Genomic DNA, 16,482 nt, shown 5'->3' on the forward strand with positions numbered 1-16,482 from the left:
GTCAGTAGAAACATCAGAAAATTTGTGCAAAGATCGATGGCACAATGGAAGACACAGTTGCAGATCAATGGTGAGAAGCTGGGAGAGGTTAATATCAAGAGAGGAATATTTCAAGGAGATTCATTATCACCATTACTATTTGTTATTGCACTGTTTCCTCTGTCAACAATACTGAATAACTCAGGACATGGTTATCAAACATCAAAAACATCTGCTAGACTATCCCACCTCCTTTACATGGATGATCTGAAGCTGTATGGAAAAACATCATCTGAAATAGAATCGCTGCTCAACACTGTCCGTATATATAGCCAAGATATTGTAATGGAGTTTGGCTTGGACAAATGTGCCACACTTACTATCAAACAAGGAAAAATAGTGAAAACTGAAGGAATCAAGATGCCCCACGAAAATAACATTAAGAGTCTGGATGAGGAAGAGTACTACAAATACTTGGGTATCCTTCAAGCTGACAACATCAAGCACACTGAAGTCAAGAAAAAGATTAGAGGTGAATACATCAAGAGAGTGAAGAAGATCTTAAAATCCAAACTCAATGGAGGAAATACCATAAAGGCAATCAACACCTGGGCAATCCCAGTCATTAGGTACACAGCTGGAATAGTGGACTGGACTCAAGCAGAACTAAAAGCAATGGATAGGCAGACCAGAAAAATAATGACAATGAATCATGCCCTTCATCCACGCAGTGACATTGATAGACTTTATCTACCAAGGCAAATAGGTGGGCGTGGAATGCTACAAGTACATCAGATGGTTGAAGAAGAAAAAATGGCTTTGGAAGAATATCTGAAGAACAATGATGAAGATGCACTGAAATTAGTATATCAGGAAGGCTTACTAACTACTGGAGAGACCAAACTGGCCTACAAGAAAGACCAAATGAAGAACAGAATAGAGGCATGGGAAGACAAAGCACTACATGGCCAATACATTAAAAAAATAGCTGGGAAAGCAGATAATAATAAAACCTGGCAATGGCTAAGAGCAGGAAAATTGAAGAAAGAGACCGAGGGACTAATTCTGGCTGCACAAGACCAAGCCTTAAGGACAAATGCATACAAAGTCAAAATTGAGAAGACAGCAACAGACAGTAAGTGCCGCCTATGCAAAGAAGCTGAAGAAACAGTGGACCACTTGGTAAGCTGTTGCAAGAAGATTGCACAGACTGATTACAAGCAGCGGCATGACAAAGTAGCAACAATGGTGCATTGGAAGATCTGCAAAAAATATCATTTGCCTGTAAGCAAAAACTGGTGGGATCATAAAATAGAGAAAGTCATAGAAAATGATAAAATTAAACTGCTCTGGGACTTCAGAATTCAAACAGACAAGCACCTGCAACATAACACCCCAGACTTAACAATTGTCGATAAGAAAGACAAAAAAGTCTGGATAGTGGACGTGGCAGTGCCTGGAGACAGCAGAATAGAAGAGAAAGAACTGGAGAAGATAACAAAATACAAAGACCTACAAATAGAAATAGAAAGACTGTGGCAAAAGCAAGCAAGGGTAGTACCAATAGTCATAGGCTCCTTGGGTGCAATCCCAAAACAACTGGAGCACCACTTGAACACCATTGGCATTGACAAATTCGCTATTAGTCAATTGCAAAAGGCGGCCTTATTAGGAACTGCTTCCATCCTGCGACGATACCTGTAATACCATCAAACATCTACATCTGCCTATCCCAGGTCCTGGGTAAGGACTCGATAGGTAGACAAAATGCCAAATCCAGTCTGAACATCTGGCTGACTGTGCGATGATTGATAATAATAATAATAATAATATAATGATGATGATGATAAAGTTGGAAGGGGCCTTGGAGGTCATCTAGTCCAACCCCCTGCTCAGGCAGGAAACTCTATATCATTTTGAACAAATGGCTGTCCAGTTTCTTCTTAAAAATTTTCAGTGTTGGAGCATTCACCGCTTCTGGAGGCAGGTTGTTCCACTGGTTAATTGTTCTAACTGTCAGGAAGTTTCTCCTTAGTTCTAGGTTGCTTCTCTCCTTGGTTAGTTTCCACCCATTGCTTCTTGTCCTGCTTTCAGGCGCCTTGGAAAATAGCTTGACTCCCTCTTCTTTGTGGCAGCCCCTGAGATATTGGAACACAGCTATCATGTCCCCCCTCGTCCTTCTCTTCGTTAAACTATATTCCCCTTTTCCTATGGAAAAGGAACTAACAATGGTAATTCCATTAAATGCATTGTTGCAAATGTGTTTAGAGGAGTGAAGTAATTAGCCACTTTTCTTAAAGAACTGTCACACTGCATATTACTCACCCAGTATTAATCATTAAATACTCAATGAATAAGAGAGGTTTTTTTTTTCTTTTTCATCAAAAGGCAGAGGTTTAAAGTTAAGCCCTGAAAGGAAAAATAAGGGCTTTTGAGGGTTAAAAATTAATATTAGATCTTGAGCAAGAGAATTTTTCTCTTCTTTTAAATCAAATGTTGTATTCCTTTGGAGGTAATCTGCCAGAGATTATATGGTAGGTAGATTGTAGCAACATATAGACTGCTCCAAGATGTCAGTCATTTTCTCTCCCATATATTTTTCTCTCTTTTTAATATTCCCTTTTTCCCCTCATTGCTGGGGTGAGGGAAAGTGTCTGTGTGAATGCACTTTTGTCAGTGGCCTTATTGGATCTATCAGAAGGGATCTGAATTTTTTTTAAAAAAGGTCACCTGAAATTAGGTGAAAGGTTGCAGAAAATGTTAGAACAACAGAATGCTGATCCCTTCTGATCACACAACTTGATTCTTGTCTGCTTGGGGAAAAAAAAGAAGAGATTTTATATATATAGTGGCTTATTAAACTTTATTGACATGATAGCTATTATCATCTGCGTATTTTCATAACTTTTGTTATTTACTGAACTATTTGGACAATTTTTTAGTAATGATGAACATTAAATTGCTAAGTAGACTTATCAATCTGCTATGCAGTAGCGAGGTCTAGCCATAATACAGCTAGTCCTCGATTTACGGCCACAATTCACCTCAAAATTTCTGTTGTTAAGTGAGACATTTGTTAAGTGAGTTTTGCTCCATTTTATGACCTTTCTTGCCACAGTTAAGTGAACCACTGCAACCATCACAAATGGGAGCCAGATGCCAAGTGTCCAAATATTAATCATCTAACCCTTGGGATGCTACAATGGTCATAAGTGTGAAAAATGGTTATAAGTCACATTTTTCAGTGCCGTTGTAACTTTGAACGGTCACTAAAAAACTCTTGTAAGTCAAGGACTCTCTGTATTTTTCCTTTTCATAGGCAGTATATTAATTATGATGATTCTCTATTCTCCATTTTCTTTAATGAGGAAGCTCTTAGGTTCATTTGCATGATAATTTCATAATTATTTTTCTTTAATTAGTTAAATTACATCACAAATAAATAACCACCTGCAGTTTTATTTATATTCAACTGCCTTTTTTACAGCCCAGCAGTTTCTCCATCCACAGACTCTGTGATTTAAGTACAGTAACACTCACATTTTACTCTTTTAACAACCTAATTTATTTCTTTTTCTTTGGAGTCATCCTTGCATCTCAGTATATTCTCATTGCTTCCACAAGATTTCACTTGCAGTTCTGAGAATGTGTATTGTTCATTTATGAGGAACAACGACATCATGTAATTTTAGCATATTTATTACAATCAGCTTGGATTCAATTCTGATCGGGAATAAAACAGATTTTAGAATGGAATACGATATTGCTTCCTACAATGTGCGTATGTTCAATTCTTTGTAAATGTCAGCTTCCACATACCAAGGGCATAACTTTTGAATCTGACAGCCTTTATTTTTGTGAAATATAAGGTGATACAAAAATTAAGCAAGCAGGTACCATGAGCAACTGAATGAATTCTCCGCAATGGCTGTTGTCATCTGCCTAGCATATTGCTAGTAGCACTGTAGTGGTTCAAGTTATATAAGTAGTTGCCTAACTGGCCCCTTTTTGAAATGTAAGTTGAAATCTATTTTTCATCCTGCTAATGAAATTTGGCTTGGCACACTGAATTCATCAAAGGACTTCAGAAGAGGTTATCGGGGAATGCAGTGCTGTAGCATCCAGTTGCTGAGCAATTCTTGAAAGGGCGAAACTGTTATTACCCAATGCTTTCTATTGTTTTATTTGTTTCCAGTGAAACTGTCTTGAAGGGAAATAGCAGTTATGCAACAAAGAGGTGTGTCCTCATTACTCTCATCCTTAAGAAGTATGGTTAACACACTGTCATTGCTGATTTGAAAAAAAACAAATAGTGAAGCTGTTTTAAAAAATAAAAAAATACATTAACTAGAGTGCTTCATTCTATTTTCTTCTCAGAAGGAAAACTGAGAGGGTGGTTTGCTGAAAAATGGTTTCTGTTGAGGATACTGATTAGAAATGTTTTAAAACTACTTGCCTTCCACTGGTTAAATGTTCTCGCCGTTAGGAAATTTCTCCTTTGTTCTAGGTTGCTTCTCTCCTTGATTAGTTTCCATCCATTAATATGGATTTTATGGACTGTTCCAAGGTATATAGCTCTTATCTTGTTGGTTTTATGTTTAATGTTAACCATTTACTAACATCTTAGTGTCACATAAGATTCATGTTGAATTGTATTAGAGTACTACATAATCAGAACTGTCACTTGAACTACAGCCATGGGGATCTGATAACATACAAAGGAAAAGTCTGTATGTAATAATTATCTACTGTTTAAATTGGGGTTACTCAAAACACACGTCTAATAGCTGCCATTTATGACCTCAGCTGGTTCAGCTGGCTTCTGACAAGCAAAGTCAATTGGTAAAAATGTATTTGCCTAACGACTAACTGATTCATTTAACAAGTGCAGTGATTAGCTTAATTACCATAGCATTAAAGATTGTAACATTGAGTGTGACTCACTTAACAACTGCCCTGCATAATAATGGAAATTCTTGTTCCAATAAGTGGTTGTAAGTTGAGAACTATGTATTTTTATTTTCTATTACAATGAAAGCTGACTATGGAAAGTAAAAGTCCATTGAATATTATAGCTCTTATTGGTTTTGTTGGTTTTTATTACAAATAGATTGCTAAAGATATCATGTCTAATCTTACCTTCTAAGATTTTGTTAATGGTAAACATAATCTTGTTTCTCTTTATTGCAATGAGAGTTAATGAGTACTGAAAAAGATGATGCATAGGTGTTGAAAAGAGCATTAGCCAAATAGTTCCATGATCATTATGCCCTTTGAAAGGATATCATGCTGGGTTTTAAATGAGGTCCTTGCTTTCAGAACCTTGTCTGCTGAAGCACTGTGAAATACTTGAATTAAATTGAAATAAATAAATAAACTAAGAGCTATTATGCAAGACTTGGGAATACTGGTTCATCCTTAGAAGTATTTGGGTGCACTCTGAGTTTGTTTGTTTGCAGACATTTCATTGCCCAACTAGGTAATATCATCAGTACCAAGGACTCCAGAGTGACTTGGAGTGCACCAAGGACTCCAGGGCTCAACCCTGAGCTGAATTGTTCTCTTCCATTTTATACAATAAGCATCAGGTTGCTGATTACATTTCAGTGTTTAAAGGTGATCTGTTAGTAAGCACCCAAATAGAAAAAAATGAAGTATAATTAACTTTTAAAAGACTTTCAGCAAGAGAAAGATTAAAGCTAGCTTCATAAATTACACTAAACCACCTAGACCCTGTGATTTGGGCAACATGGTTTAGTTTTTCACAGTATATAATTCAATCCACTGTAGCTTGTTAAAAACTATGGTTAAAAATCTCCTGAGTTGCTGTTATATAAAAACTAGCCTGGAAAAATGCTCATATGTCTCCAGACAGCTTTTTTTTTCGTATTTTAGATTTATGTAGCTAATCGAATGAGATAGAAGGTGGTTGGAAAAGGTTACGGGGAAAAATATGAAATTTTGGAAATGAGGTAGAGCCACAATAATATAAACACATTATCAGAAAGAGACAATATAAATAAATTCCAGCAGACAGGACTGGAGGGAAGACATAAGCCTGTTTATAAGCTGAACTTGAAAGACAAAGACAGTCAATTTTTTTATTCTTATACAGATAGAAACATTTTGCCATAGATATGGGAGGAAGTATAGTAATCAAAAGCTATAAAAGCAGTTGCTCTTCCTGGATTTTAAGCGATTTATTCCCTGGTGGTATGAATATGTGAGCAAGAAAAATGAGAAGTGTCTTATCTTCTGCAATAGATGATTCTTACAATATAAGGGTCCATGGATATTTTGTGCACCATAATAATAGATCTGTTATTTGAAAAAACAATATGTGGCATCATTATGTTAACATGGTTACCATTGTATGCATTGTTTATTGATTATAATGAAGCATCTGGCAACAAAGATCAAGTTGAAAATTGATTACCATTCTCCTTTCTTAAAAAAAGAAAACAAAAACCAGACAATGTCACAAAATATCTAGCTAGGCCCACCTTGTTTTAGGAATGAGTTTCATTCTCCAGATATATTAAATAGCAGCACCCTCTACTGTATGTCATTATTGCAACTCTAAGAGGAAACTGAATGACACTAAAGTAACCACAGGACCACTGAAAAACTCAAAGGATTATCAGCATCATTTAGGATACTCCAAAATTTTCAGTACAGCAACCAGACAACAATAATATAAAACAATTTTCATATTAGGTCTGTACATATTCAGTAATGCAGAGAGTTGGAAAAACATGGAATTCAGGAAATCTGAGGAGTGGGATGTTGAGATTAGAAGGAAATGGTGGGGTAGAATCCTAACTGGGATGCTTCTTTTAAAGTGACAGCATGTTTTGCTATATTTAGTTACTGCTCTTATCTCTTATGTTCAATGGTGGGATTCAGCCGGTTCGCACCACTTTGGCAGAACCGGTAGCTAATTTTTTGTTGCCCAGGCCCAGAATGGACTTCCGGAAGCGATATCCACACGGAGAACCGGTTGTTCACATATTTGAATCCCACGACTGGGATTGTTAGGCCATAATATGTTTTGATTGATTTTGATTTAAAATGACAGGGAAACATGATTTACAAGCTTTGTGGCTTGTAAATCATGGATTATAATTTAGCAAGTTGAGTGAATCTGGTCAGTTATGATTTATTAATGAATTATACTTAAACATACCATCGCTGCCTAAGTTATATGAAAACAGAATATAACTAAGTTAGATTCTCAGTAGTTTCAGTGAAGTGGCTTCTGAGTATCATTCTTCAGGGATGACCAGTCTTTCCCAAATTCCCAAGCAGTCCTTAAGCATTCTGAGAATTTGGGGACTTGAAATCCCAGTGTATTTGGAAGCACTAGATTAAAGAAGACTTACTCAGAAAATGAACTTATTATATGTTGGTTTTTCCCATATTGTCTGAATAATGTCTCTATATAGTTTTCAAACTTTGGAGCAGTTTTGAAATCTTATGACTGTTCTGATTGTGGGTTATATAATTACTCTGGACAATCTGGATAGCTACTAGATGGCAGCAAAGAGATAACAAACTTTTAACTCTTTGTTACTGTTAGCTAGATTTTTACAACCTAGGCCCAGTAGACTTATTTCAAACAATTGCAAACAGACGACAGTTTCTCCTAACAAATAAAAAAGTTCTACTAACTTACTGCTCCTGTATTTCCAGACATCTGTCCAGTACCTCTTTCTGGAGGCCAAACCATCTCCTGCCGCCCTGGCAGCAGATCAAAACTTTCCAACTACTTCTACGTTTTCTTGCTGGGTCAGTTCCTCTTAGGAGCAGGTGGAACTCCTCTGTACACACTGGGCACAACTTTCATCGATGATAGTGTCCCAAAGCACCAAGCTTCAGTCTATATAGGTAAGTTACATTAATTTTGATTTCTTGAAATGCCAAATTTACCTTCAGCATCTAGCAAGTTTGGTAATATCTTTTTGTATTTTCTATTTGCTTATTTAACTGCTTGTAAGATTTTTAGTTGGTTGGCCTACAGGATGTATTTTTGCTTACAGTTGCTTATAGTATTTGGAGGTATGACCTTATTCTTAAGGTCTTAGTTCCCATGAAAGGGAGTTTCAGCCCTTTTCATGATCAGCACAAAGACCTGAAGAGGCTTTGTAAGTATGTTATACTGAATACACTTAAAAGTCAGTACCTACCCACATTGGGAACTTCCCAACCAAATGCTCATCTAAGTGATTTGAACATTCATCTATGCACACCTTCCCACTTCATACCGTTATATGCTCAATATGCAAGGAATTTGAGGATGCTGCTTACCCACTTCAAACCACAAGCATTTAGTTTAATACTTGCACCGGGATTATAGTTTCTGGTCAGTGGGGTGGCACTTAGTTCCTATTTTGGGAGCCTGGAAGAATTCCTTGTCATATTTCAGTTGCTCCTTCTCATCTGTGCAAATCAGTAGATAAAAACCAGATACTGTGCTCCTGCAGTGTTGACCTTGGTTTCCCTTTCTCTTGCCTAGCCGCAACCAGCCTCATAATCATTTTAAACACAGAATAACAGCATGTGAATACTACAAATGAATAACCAGCAAGAATAACAAATGTATCAACTGTGACAACTAGACCCATCATTCATTAATGCGGACCCATGGAAAATTTCCTATGTGGCAGAAAGCAAATTTTTGGTGGTCCATTAAGGCAGTCAGAAAAGGTGGAAAAAATTGTGAAAGAGAAGGAAGTCTCAGTTCCTTCAGTATATTCTGAGTTATTGCCTTCTAGAGGAAGTTGGAAGCTTTGGGAAGTCCATTCTTCTTCACTAAGAATATTGTGCATTCCACCCCAGCAGGTGAACTGAAGGAAGTCTTTCTGCATTTTTATCTCCTTCTGGCAAAGGATGCACAGAATCTGAAAGAAGTTTATTAACCCAAATCATCTCTTTCCCCTGAACAGTATCTGGAATTTTTGGAGTTATCCTTCAGATGAGGATCAGGTGTCAACAAGAGCTCATGACACAATTGATAAATGGAGAAGCATTCCCCTGATGATTCATTAAGAATTGATAGGTTTAATCTGAGATATTTATATCCCACCTTTCAGTCTCCAAACATTTTCCTAATGACTACAGAATACAGAATAATAGAGTTGGAAGATATCTTGGAGATCCAACCCCTTGCTCAAGCAGGAGACCATATACCAGGGTTCAGACTAGAATTAGGTTGAGCTCAGTGTCTGGAATGTACCATAATAACATTTATGTGATGAAGATAAGTTGCATCATTTGTCTTTAGCTATATGTTTAATGCATTTTAAATGAGACGGTATGCTGGGAAGAAGAACCATCTGGAAGCTGGGCCATCCTCCTCTGACTCTAAACAGTATCTTCCCTAGGGTAACCTACTTAGGATGCATGAACTTAACATTCTTAGTCTTTTATTACCTTACACATTTATACCGTGGATATGGGATCCAACATGTATTTTTGTGCTCAATTTCCAAAATGCAAACTATTATCTTCCCTTCAGGAATTGGATATGCCATGTCATTGCTGGGTCCTGCCATTGGCTATGTTTTAGGAGGACAGTTGCTGAATATCTATGTTGATTTCAATCGTAATATAAGGCAAGGATATTTTGTTTTTCATCTACATAAATAAGAGTATACATTTTTCGAAAAGCCTTTTCTTAATAGTTACTACAGAAATACATATATTGTAGTTACCTATAATAATTTTAATGGGTTTGTTTGGTTGGGGGGGGGGTTGAGGGTTTTTTTAAAAAAATAATCACTGATTTGTATTTGGGAAACCTGGATTAGAACACCAGAGCAGTAATGAGTAATGAGCAATTTTTAGTCAATTTGATAGATGTAGATTTTGATTGTTTTATCTTTAGAAGGGGTTTATGTGAAGAGATATGCATGAAGCCATTTGTGCTGTGAAAGGCCAACCAATTTACTTCATTGAAGCAGTCTGGTTGCTTGAGGCCTCTTTGGGCCTCTGCTGTGGGAGAAGGATCCTCTTAGCTTTCTTTTCTCCACTGTTGGCTAAGGTCCTTCTAGGCTGGGAAAGGAAGACCTTTCACACATGTTAAGGTAGCTCCAGACTGGGCAGCATCAATGTGCACTGTAATCAACCCCACAACTTGTGGTAAAGCTACATATTCTAAAGGCACTTCAGTCAGTGTTGTAGATTTCTCAAAGCCTTTTCTTGTACGTTGAGCTCTGAGGAAGAAAAAGAGAGCAAAGATGCTGTTCTCTTTTGCTTTACGTTCATAAGTAGGGTGCTCATATTACTATGCATAGGTTATAAAGTGGTGCTACTTTTGAATCTTCCTTGAAACAAAACACTCTTTCAAGCTTTCTATAATCCTGAACAATAATACTTGATTGAACTCATTACTACCTGAAATACATTCAATTTTCTATTTAGTAAAACAGTAATAATTATTTTTGTATAACTGCATAAATGTGGGAAGAAGGCAGCATAGTTGTAATAAATAAGCTAAAATGTATATTTTATCATACAGAATGGCTTTGCAAAAGGTATTGTTGTTTAGTTCATAATACCTTCTTTAAATATGTGTTCATTAAATAATATTATTCTAGTGTAGACCTCACTCCAGAAGATCCACGCTGGGTTGGAGCTTGGTGGATAGCCTTTGTGATATGCAGCTTCTCTACGTGCCTTTTAGTAGCACCATTTTCATATTTCCCAAAGCATTTGCCAGGTAAATAAGTATTCTAAAATAAGGAACTAGTGTAATACTAGAATACTGTAACATTGAGCATTAGATAAGTTGTTTGGATTCCTAAAGTTATAGTCTAAAACAGTACAGAATGAATGAATAGCTGAATTGTATTTCAATAAATATTCTGATAAATAAATATGATTACTGCAATAAATATTCTAGAATTTGCAACTTTCATATAGCTCATCACAGTTTTAAATTATTCTTACTGCAGTAGTGTAATTTTATGAGGGACATTGGGAAAAAAGAAAAAAGAGAAGATGATTGCTAAGAGGAACACTTTGATCATTTGGATGTGGACTTATTTCTAAAACAAAGATGAAAAAACTGATTGTATTGAATAGCAATAAAAATAAGGATATATGAGGAAAAACTTGGTAGTCTTTCAATCTTTGAGGAAAAGATCCTTTTTAAATATCTTATTCTTTAATCAATGTTTGAAAAAAAGAAATCACAAGAATCAGTCTTTCAAAAAGATCTGAGAAAAAGTCCTTTCATAATGTCTTGAGCCAAGGGAGAATTTTACTGTGGCACGAAATCAAAGTTCTTAAAGGCAAAGCTTTGTTTCGAAATCCCCATTTCTACTTTTCAATAGATAAAACCGGTTGAACAGGGAGAGAGAAATTCAATCCATTTTTGGATATTAGCCAATCCTACTTCATTACAGCTGGTATGAATGAACGTTATTATAACATTTATAATAATGACTTATGATGATTCCAATCTAAAATCTGCTTTCAACAAACTTAAATATCTTCTTATATATCTTTTTACCTTCATGCCACAGACTGATTTTCTGAAACTATTTGTCCTTAACATACTAGAGATCTGAACAGGCAAAGGAGGACCTAGACAATTGGAAAGAAAGACAAATGGGTGAAAAGGAGGACACACTAACTGCTTAATTTTCTTACCATCTGTAAACAAAAATTGCAATGCAAATCTACAAAAAATAAAATAATAATATAAAATAACACCCCCTAATTGTATATGTATAGGATCTTACTTTTTCCAGTATCAGGTTTTCCAATGGCAGAAATGTACCAGAGTCAGTTAGTAGGCAAAAGCCTTCAGTATATAATTAAAGTCTTGTCAATTTCTGGCAGCAGAGCAAGCTTGCTCGAAAGTACTCTTCAATTAATTAAGGTCACAGAACAGAGCTTTTTAACTTGCCCTTAGCACTTATTAAGGAAGCACCGTGCCATGGAGAAAAGTTGCTATGGAAGAGATACTTAAAAAGCCTGACATTGTTTAATTTTAAGGCTATGCCTGTCCGACAAAGGACATGAAGACAAAAAGGAGGAATGTCTTCCTTTTGTTTAGCTGCCCAGCTTGCCCCATGGTAACTATTTTGCTAGAAGTCTGGTAACCCTGTTATTGCATCCTCTTCAAGAGGATGAAACTATTTTAAGTGAAAAATATCTGACAGAACAATGATTTTGAAATCATAAAGAATACAGATTTGTGTCCAAGCAGACAAATTTACTGAAGTTAAAATTACAGCTGATTTCCACAAAATGTGTGTACGTCTTGCAATTACAATTGTCTTTTGTCAAAAGTAAATTATTTCTTCTTCTAGGTACAAGCAAAATACGAGCAGAGAAGATTTCTGAAGCACATCATAACGGAAAACAGATGTGTGAATATACTGGGAAGAGTATTAAGGACTTTCTTATGATTCTTTGGGTAACAAAAACAACACATTCAAATCAATATCTGTAGTTAATTTAAATCTGACCACATTTGGGTGTCATGGTGTCAATAATACTTGCAAGTCCTCATTAACAGAATGCAACAAGCTTAATAGCATTATTCAATGTCTGAAATGGTTAGATCAGTCAGTACTTTACATTCAAACCAATACGATTATATAATCTCATAAAACATAGAATAACAGGGTTGAAAGAGACCTTGGAGGTCTTCCAGTCCAACCCTATAGGAGACTCTATAACATTCTATGTTGTCTTCTTAAAAACTTCCAATGTTGGACCATTGACAACTTCTGGAGAAAACCCTGTTCCACTGATCCATTGTTCTCCTTAGTTCTAATTTGTTTCTCTCCTTGATTAATTTCCATCCATTGCTTCTTGTCTTGTGTTCAGGTGCTTTGGAAAATAAATTGACCCCCCTTTTCTTTCTGGAGCCCCTCAGATATTAGAACATTATAATGTCACCCCCAGTCCTTCTTTTCATTAAACTAGACATAATTATTAATTCTGCCTTCCCCAGCTGCAAACGAACAATCGAACATCGGAATCAAACATCAATTTCAGTAGCATAGATTTCCTCACCTATGCTACTATCTCTTATTTGAATATTGATTTTTAGTAGCCAAAGAGCAATGACTGAAAGGAGAATTATATTAGTGTAAGATGCTTTGAGAAAGAAATGAACATGCTGCTCCTAAGCTTCTTCAGGTCTTAAGACAGCTTTGTATATGTGTGTATATAATTCAAGCCCACAGTCATATTTCATGTGTAACTGAGGTTTAGGCAAAAGTGATTGCTGAATAGAATAATGAGATATATGATGAACTGGTGAAACTTAAATAGAGAAGATTAAGGGATACATGATAGTGACCTTCAAATGTCTGAAGATGGAAAAGAGTTGTTTATATGATTCCAGGAGTGAGCTCTAGAACCAATGAATGGAATTAATAGGGAAGCAGATTTGGCAAAATCTTAAGAAGAAATTTCCAACAGCAAAGCCTATTTGTCGCACGGATTATTGAGGAGGATGCAAATTCCTTCTGTTTGAAAGGTTTAAGCACAAGTTTCCTGCCTAGGGACAGACACTTCTTTTGAGGTGATAGATGTTTGGATTTTCAGCAATATATGTATGCTATAAAAAACAGCTGCCACAGTGATGTGTCCCATCACAAAATACTCATTAACTACAAAAAAGAAAAAGAAAGAAAAAGAACAAAGCTCTGGTGAGATTGTTTCCCATTATCTGTCATCCCACAGATCAAACCCTATCAACTCAAAACATATATATATATATATATATATATATATATATATATATATATATATATATATATATATATATATATATATATTCTGGGAAGTAGTCACACTTCCAAACAAAGCACTGCAGTCATCCATTCTTATTTCCTAAGCATGCCTATAGGGCTAATACGAGGTCGAGAAGTATTTTTGGAAATCAAAATGATGCTAGAACCTAGAACTTACTTGCAGATATAATTTGTTCCTCTTTTTTTTTTAAAAAAAAAAAAATAAAGGATCTGAAACCAAATCAAACATGAGGCCAAACTTCTGGCATATTCCAGAGGAGTCAGCATTAAGAATATAGTTGTTCTTCATTAGAGCACATTCCTAATGGAAAGATCTAGTTGGAGAGTAATAAATTGCCTCAGAAAGTTGCAAGGCATTTAAATAAAGTCCATCTTTATTTAAGGATGGCATGTTGCAAGATTGCTTTAAGCCAAAGACAAAACTAAATATCTCCCCCCCCCCCCGCAAGATGTCTTGCAGCTCTAAAATTCAATTATTCTTTTATTTTAAATGGGCATTTGATCACCAAGACACATTATTTGAAAACAAAGTATAATAAAAAAGGATAAACATATTAACCATGAATAATAACTTTTAATACCCAGTATATCTTTGCAGATTACATTAACAGCTCTAATTGTCTGTCACTATCCTATTTTCCAGTTTATGGCCACTCATCAGTAGCTAATAATGTTTGTTTTCACAACTTTTTGAGGGCCAGTTAGATACTAAATTAAATGATTTTAAAATTAAGTACCAGCTAAGGGATGAGGTTGACAGTTTCATCTCATTCCCTTCCATGCCCCTGTAAACCTTGAGAGAAATCATAGCCATTTGCTGTGTTGGCTGTTTTCTTCAGCACAAGCAGAAAGAAGTTGACACCATCATGATGATTTCTTACTGCAACAGATGCCAGTTAAAGCTTCTGTTCAAGAAAACCAGGCAATGATATCTTAATCTTACTAAGTTATTACAAGGGGGTAATTCCACCTAATATGATATCCTGGCTCAGTCTGTATGCTGTGACTAGATGAGGGAATAACCAACATTTTTCTTTGTTTTCATGCATGCACTGGTGTCAATCCAGCCAAACACTTTGTATGCTTATAAAAAGAAACCTTCTACAACATATTTGTGGCCTATGAACTAGATTTCTACACATTTCAATATTTGAATTCTGAAGCAAACACTTTGTTTGATGAAACAGTTGACACTGTTCTAAGAGATTTGTCAGGACTGTGATAAATCTAAAACCCATGACCTGCTGAATTTTTAAAACCAAACAGAAAAGGAAGGAAGAATAGCAAAATATTGAGCTAATGCAATTCTTTATATATATGTATGTCTGTGCATTTGTGCGGAATTATTGTCATGGATGCTAAGAAAAACTTGGCTAAACTATAGTGTTTGCAATAGTGGCAAATATCTGTAGTTCGGGTGTAGGATGAGAGTGAAGGTTCCGTTTTCTGAGCTTTTGGGTTGATTTGTGAACATTTCATTACCACCAGGCTAGGTAACATCTTCAGCAGAGTTTAGGGGATGTCAATGTCAGTGTTCTTCTGTTTACAAGGGTTTCAGATGTGGGTGTGTCAAGTGAGTGTCTTGTGATGGGTCTTGTGATGGGTCAGGTGTGAATCATCAGTGAGAATCTTGTGATGGGTGTTGTGATAGGAAGATTACATCAGATCAGGGTCATTAGGAGGTGAACTACTGTTTTGTGGGGGACTTGCGTGGGTTGGTTGAGGGTTGGTGCTGTCTCTGTAGTGTTTCAGTCAGAAACCCTGTCTTTTTCTGCCTCTATTTGGCCACCCTGTGCTAAGTTGTTCAAAAGCCAAGATTAGGCATTATTCATTTGTATCTTGGCATCTTTATCTCTTGACAGGATAACGGAAGCCAAAATAATGACTCAGATATGCCAAAAATCAACAAAAAGGGTAGTTGATTAGCAGGAGGGATTTTTTTTTTTTAAAAAAAAGAATAGAATGTTTCTAAAGTTTATTCAGGCTTAGAAATATTTCCAAGGTAGTCATGAAAATGGGGTAAATATTAGTTCTAGGAAGCTTTTCCAATTGGTTTAAATGAATTCCAAATCTCAAACCAAATTTGACTAGCTGAAGCTCAGGATATAGATTCAAATAATTGGATAAATCAGCATTATAATAGCTAGATCTGGAGTCTTCTGGCCAAAAAAGTCCACTAAGAACGTTTTTTCTTCTTCTTAATGTGCCCTTCTTTTTCATTGAAGAGATGGAGAAGGGAATAAACAATTCTAACAGTTTTTAAATAAGAGATTGAAAAAACAGCAAAACTAATGTTATAATGAACATTTATTCTGAAAAACTAGATAAATTTCTTTGTGGAATAATCTGAGCAGGTACTATGTATGCAACATAATATTGATTTAAGAAGTCTAACTAAAATATGTAGGGAGAACTTAACCAAACCTCCTCTTCTAGATGCTGCTGAGGAATCCCGTGTTGATGTATCTTGTAATAGCAGCTGCGTTAGAAGCTTTAGTCGCTACTGGTTTTGCAACTTTCTTGCCTAAATTTATAGAAAATCAGTTTGGATTTACATCTAGCTATTCAGCTACCTTAGGAGGTAATGTATTTGCTTCATTATACACAAACACCCTTTTAATTTGGTTGATGATGGGATTTAATACTTGGAAAAAAGGAAAACTAGACCATGAAAAGAAAGGCTGGAGTTTTAAGAGTTTTACTAGAAAATATCTTATTGAATTCC

The 16,482-nt window shown here is 35.8% G+C and overlaps 1 protein-coding gene across 3 annotated transcripts in view; it reads left to right on the plus strand.

Annotated features, from left to right (window-relative positions):
* The window catches only part of SLCO4C1 (solute carrier organic anion transporter family member 4C1), a 41,702-nt gene that overhangs the window by 11,907 nt on the left and 13,313 nt on the right, over window positions 1-16,482 (plus strand). For all 3 annotated transcript variants that reach the window (XR_005556161.1, XM_039338637.1, XM_039338636.1), the window contains exons 4-8: window positions 7,672-7,866; window positions 9,497-9,593; window positions 10,578-10,699; window positions 12,300-12,406; window positions 16,194-16,338. Coding sequence is in view for 2 of the 3 variants with exons in the window: in XM_039338637.1 (XP_039194571.1) it covers window positions 7,672-7,866; window positions 9,497-9,593; window positions 10,578-10,699; window positions 12,300-12,406; window positions 16,194-16,338 (666 nt within the window). In the remaining variant the exon portion in view is untranslated. The remainder of the gene's footprint in view (window positions 1-7,671; window positions 7,867-9,496; window positions 9,594-10,577; window positions 10,700-12,299; window positions 12,407-16,193; window positions 16,339-16,482) is intronic.

This window comes from Crotalus tigris, unplaced genomic scaffold (assembly GCF_016545835.1).
Source record: "Crotalus tigris isolate CLP2741 ecotype Arizona unplaced genomic scaffold, ASM1654583v1 scf7180000017710.2780689, whole genome shotgun sequence".
In the NCBI taxonomy this organism is placed as follows: Eukaryota; Metazoa; Chordata; class Lepidosauria; order Squamata; family Viperidae; genus Crotalus; species Crotalus tigris.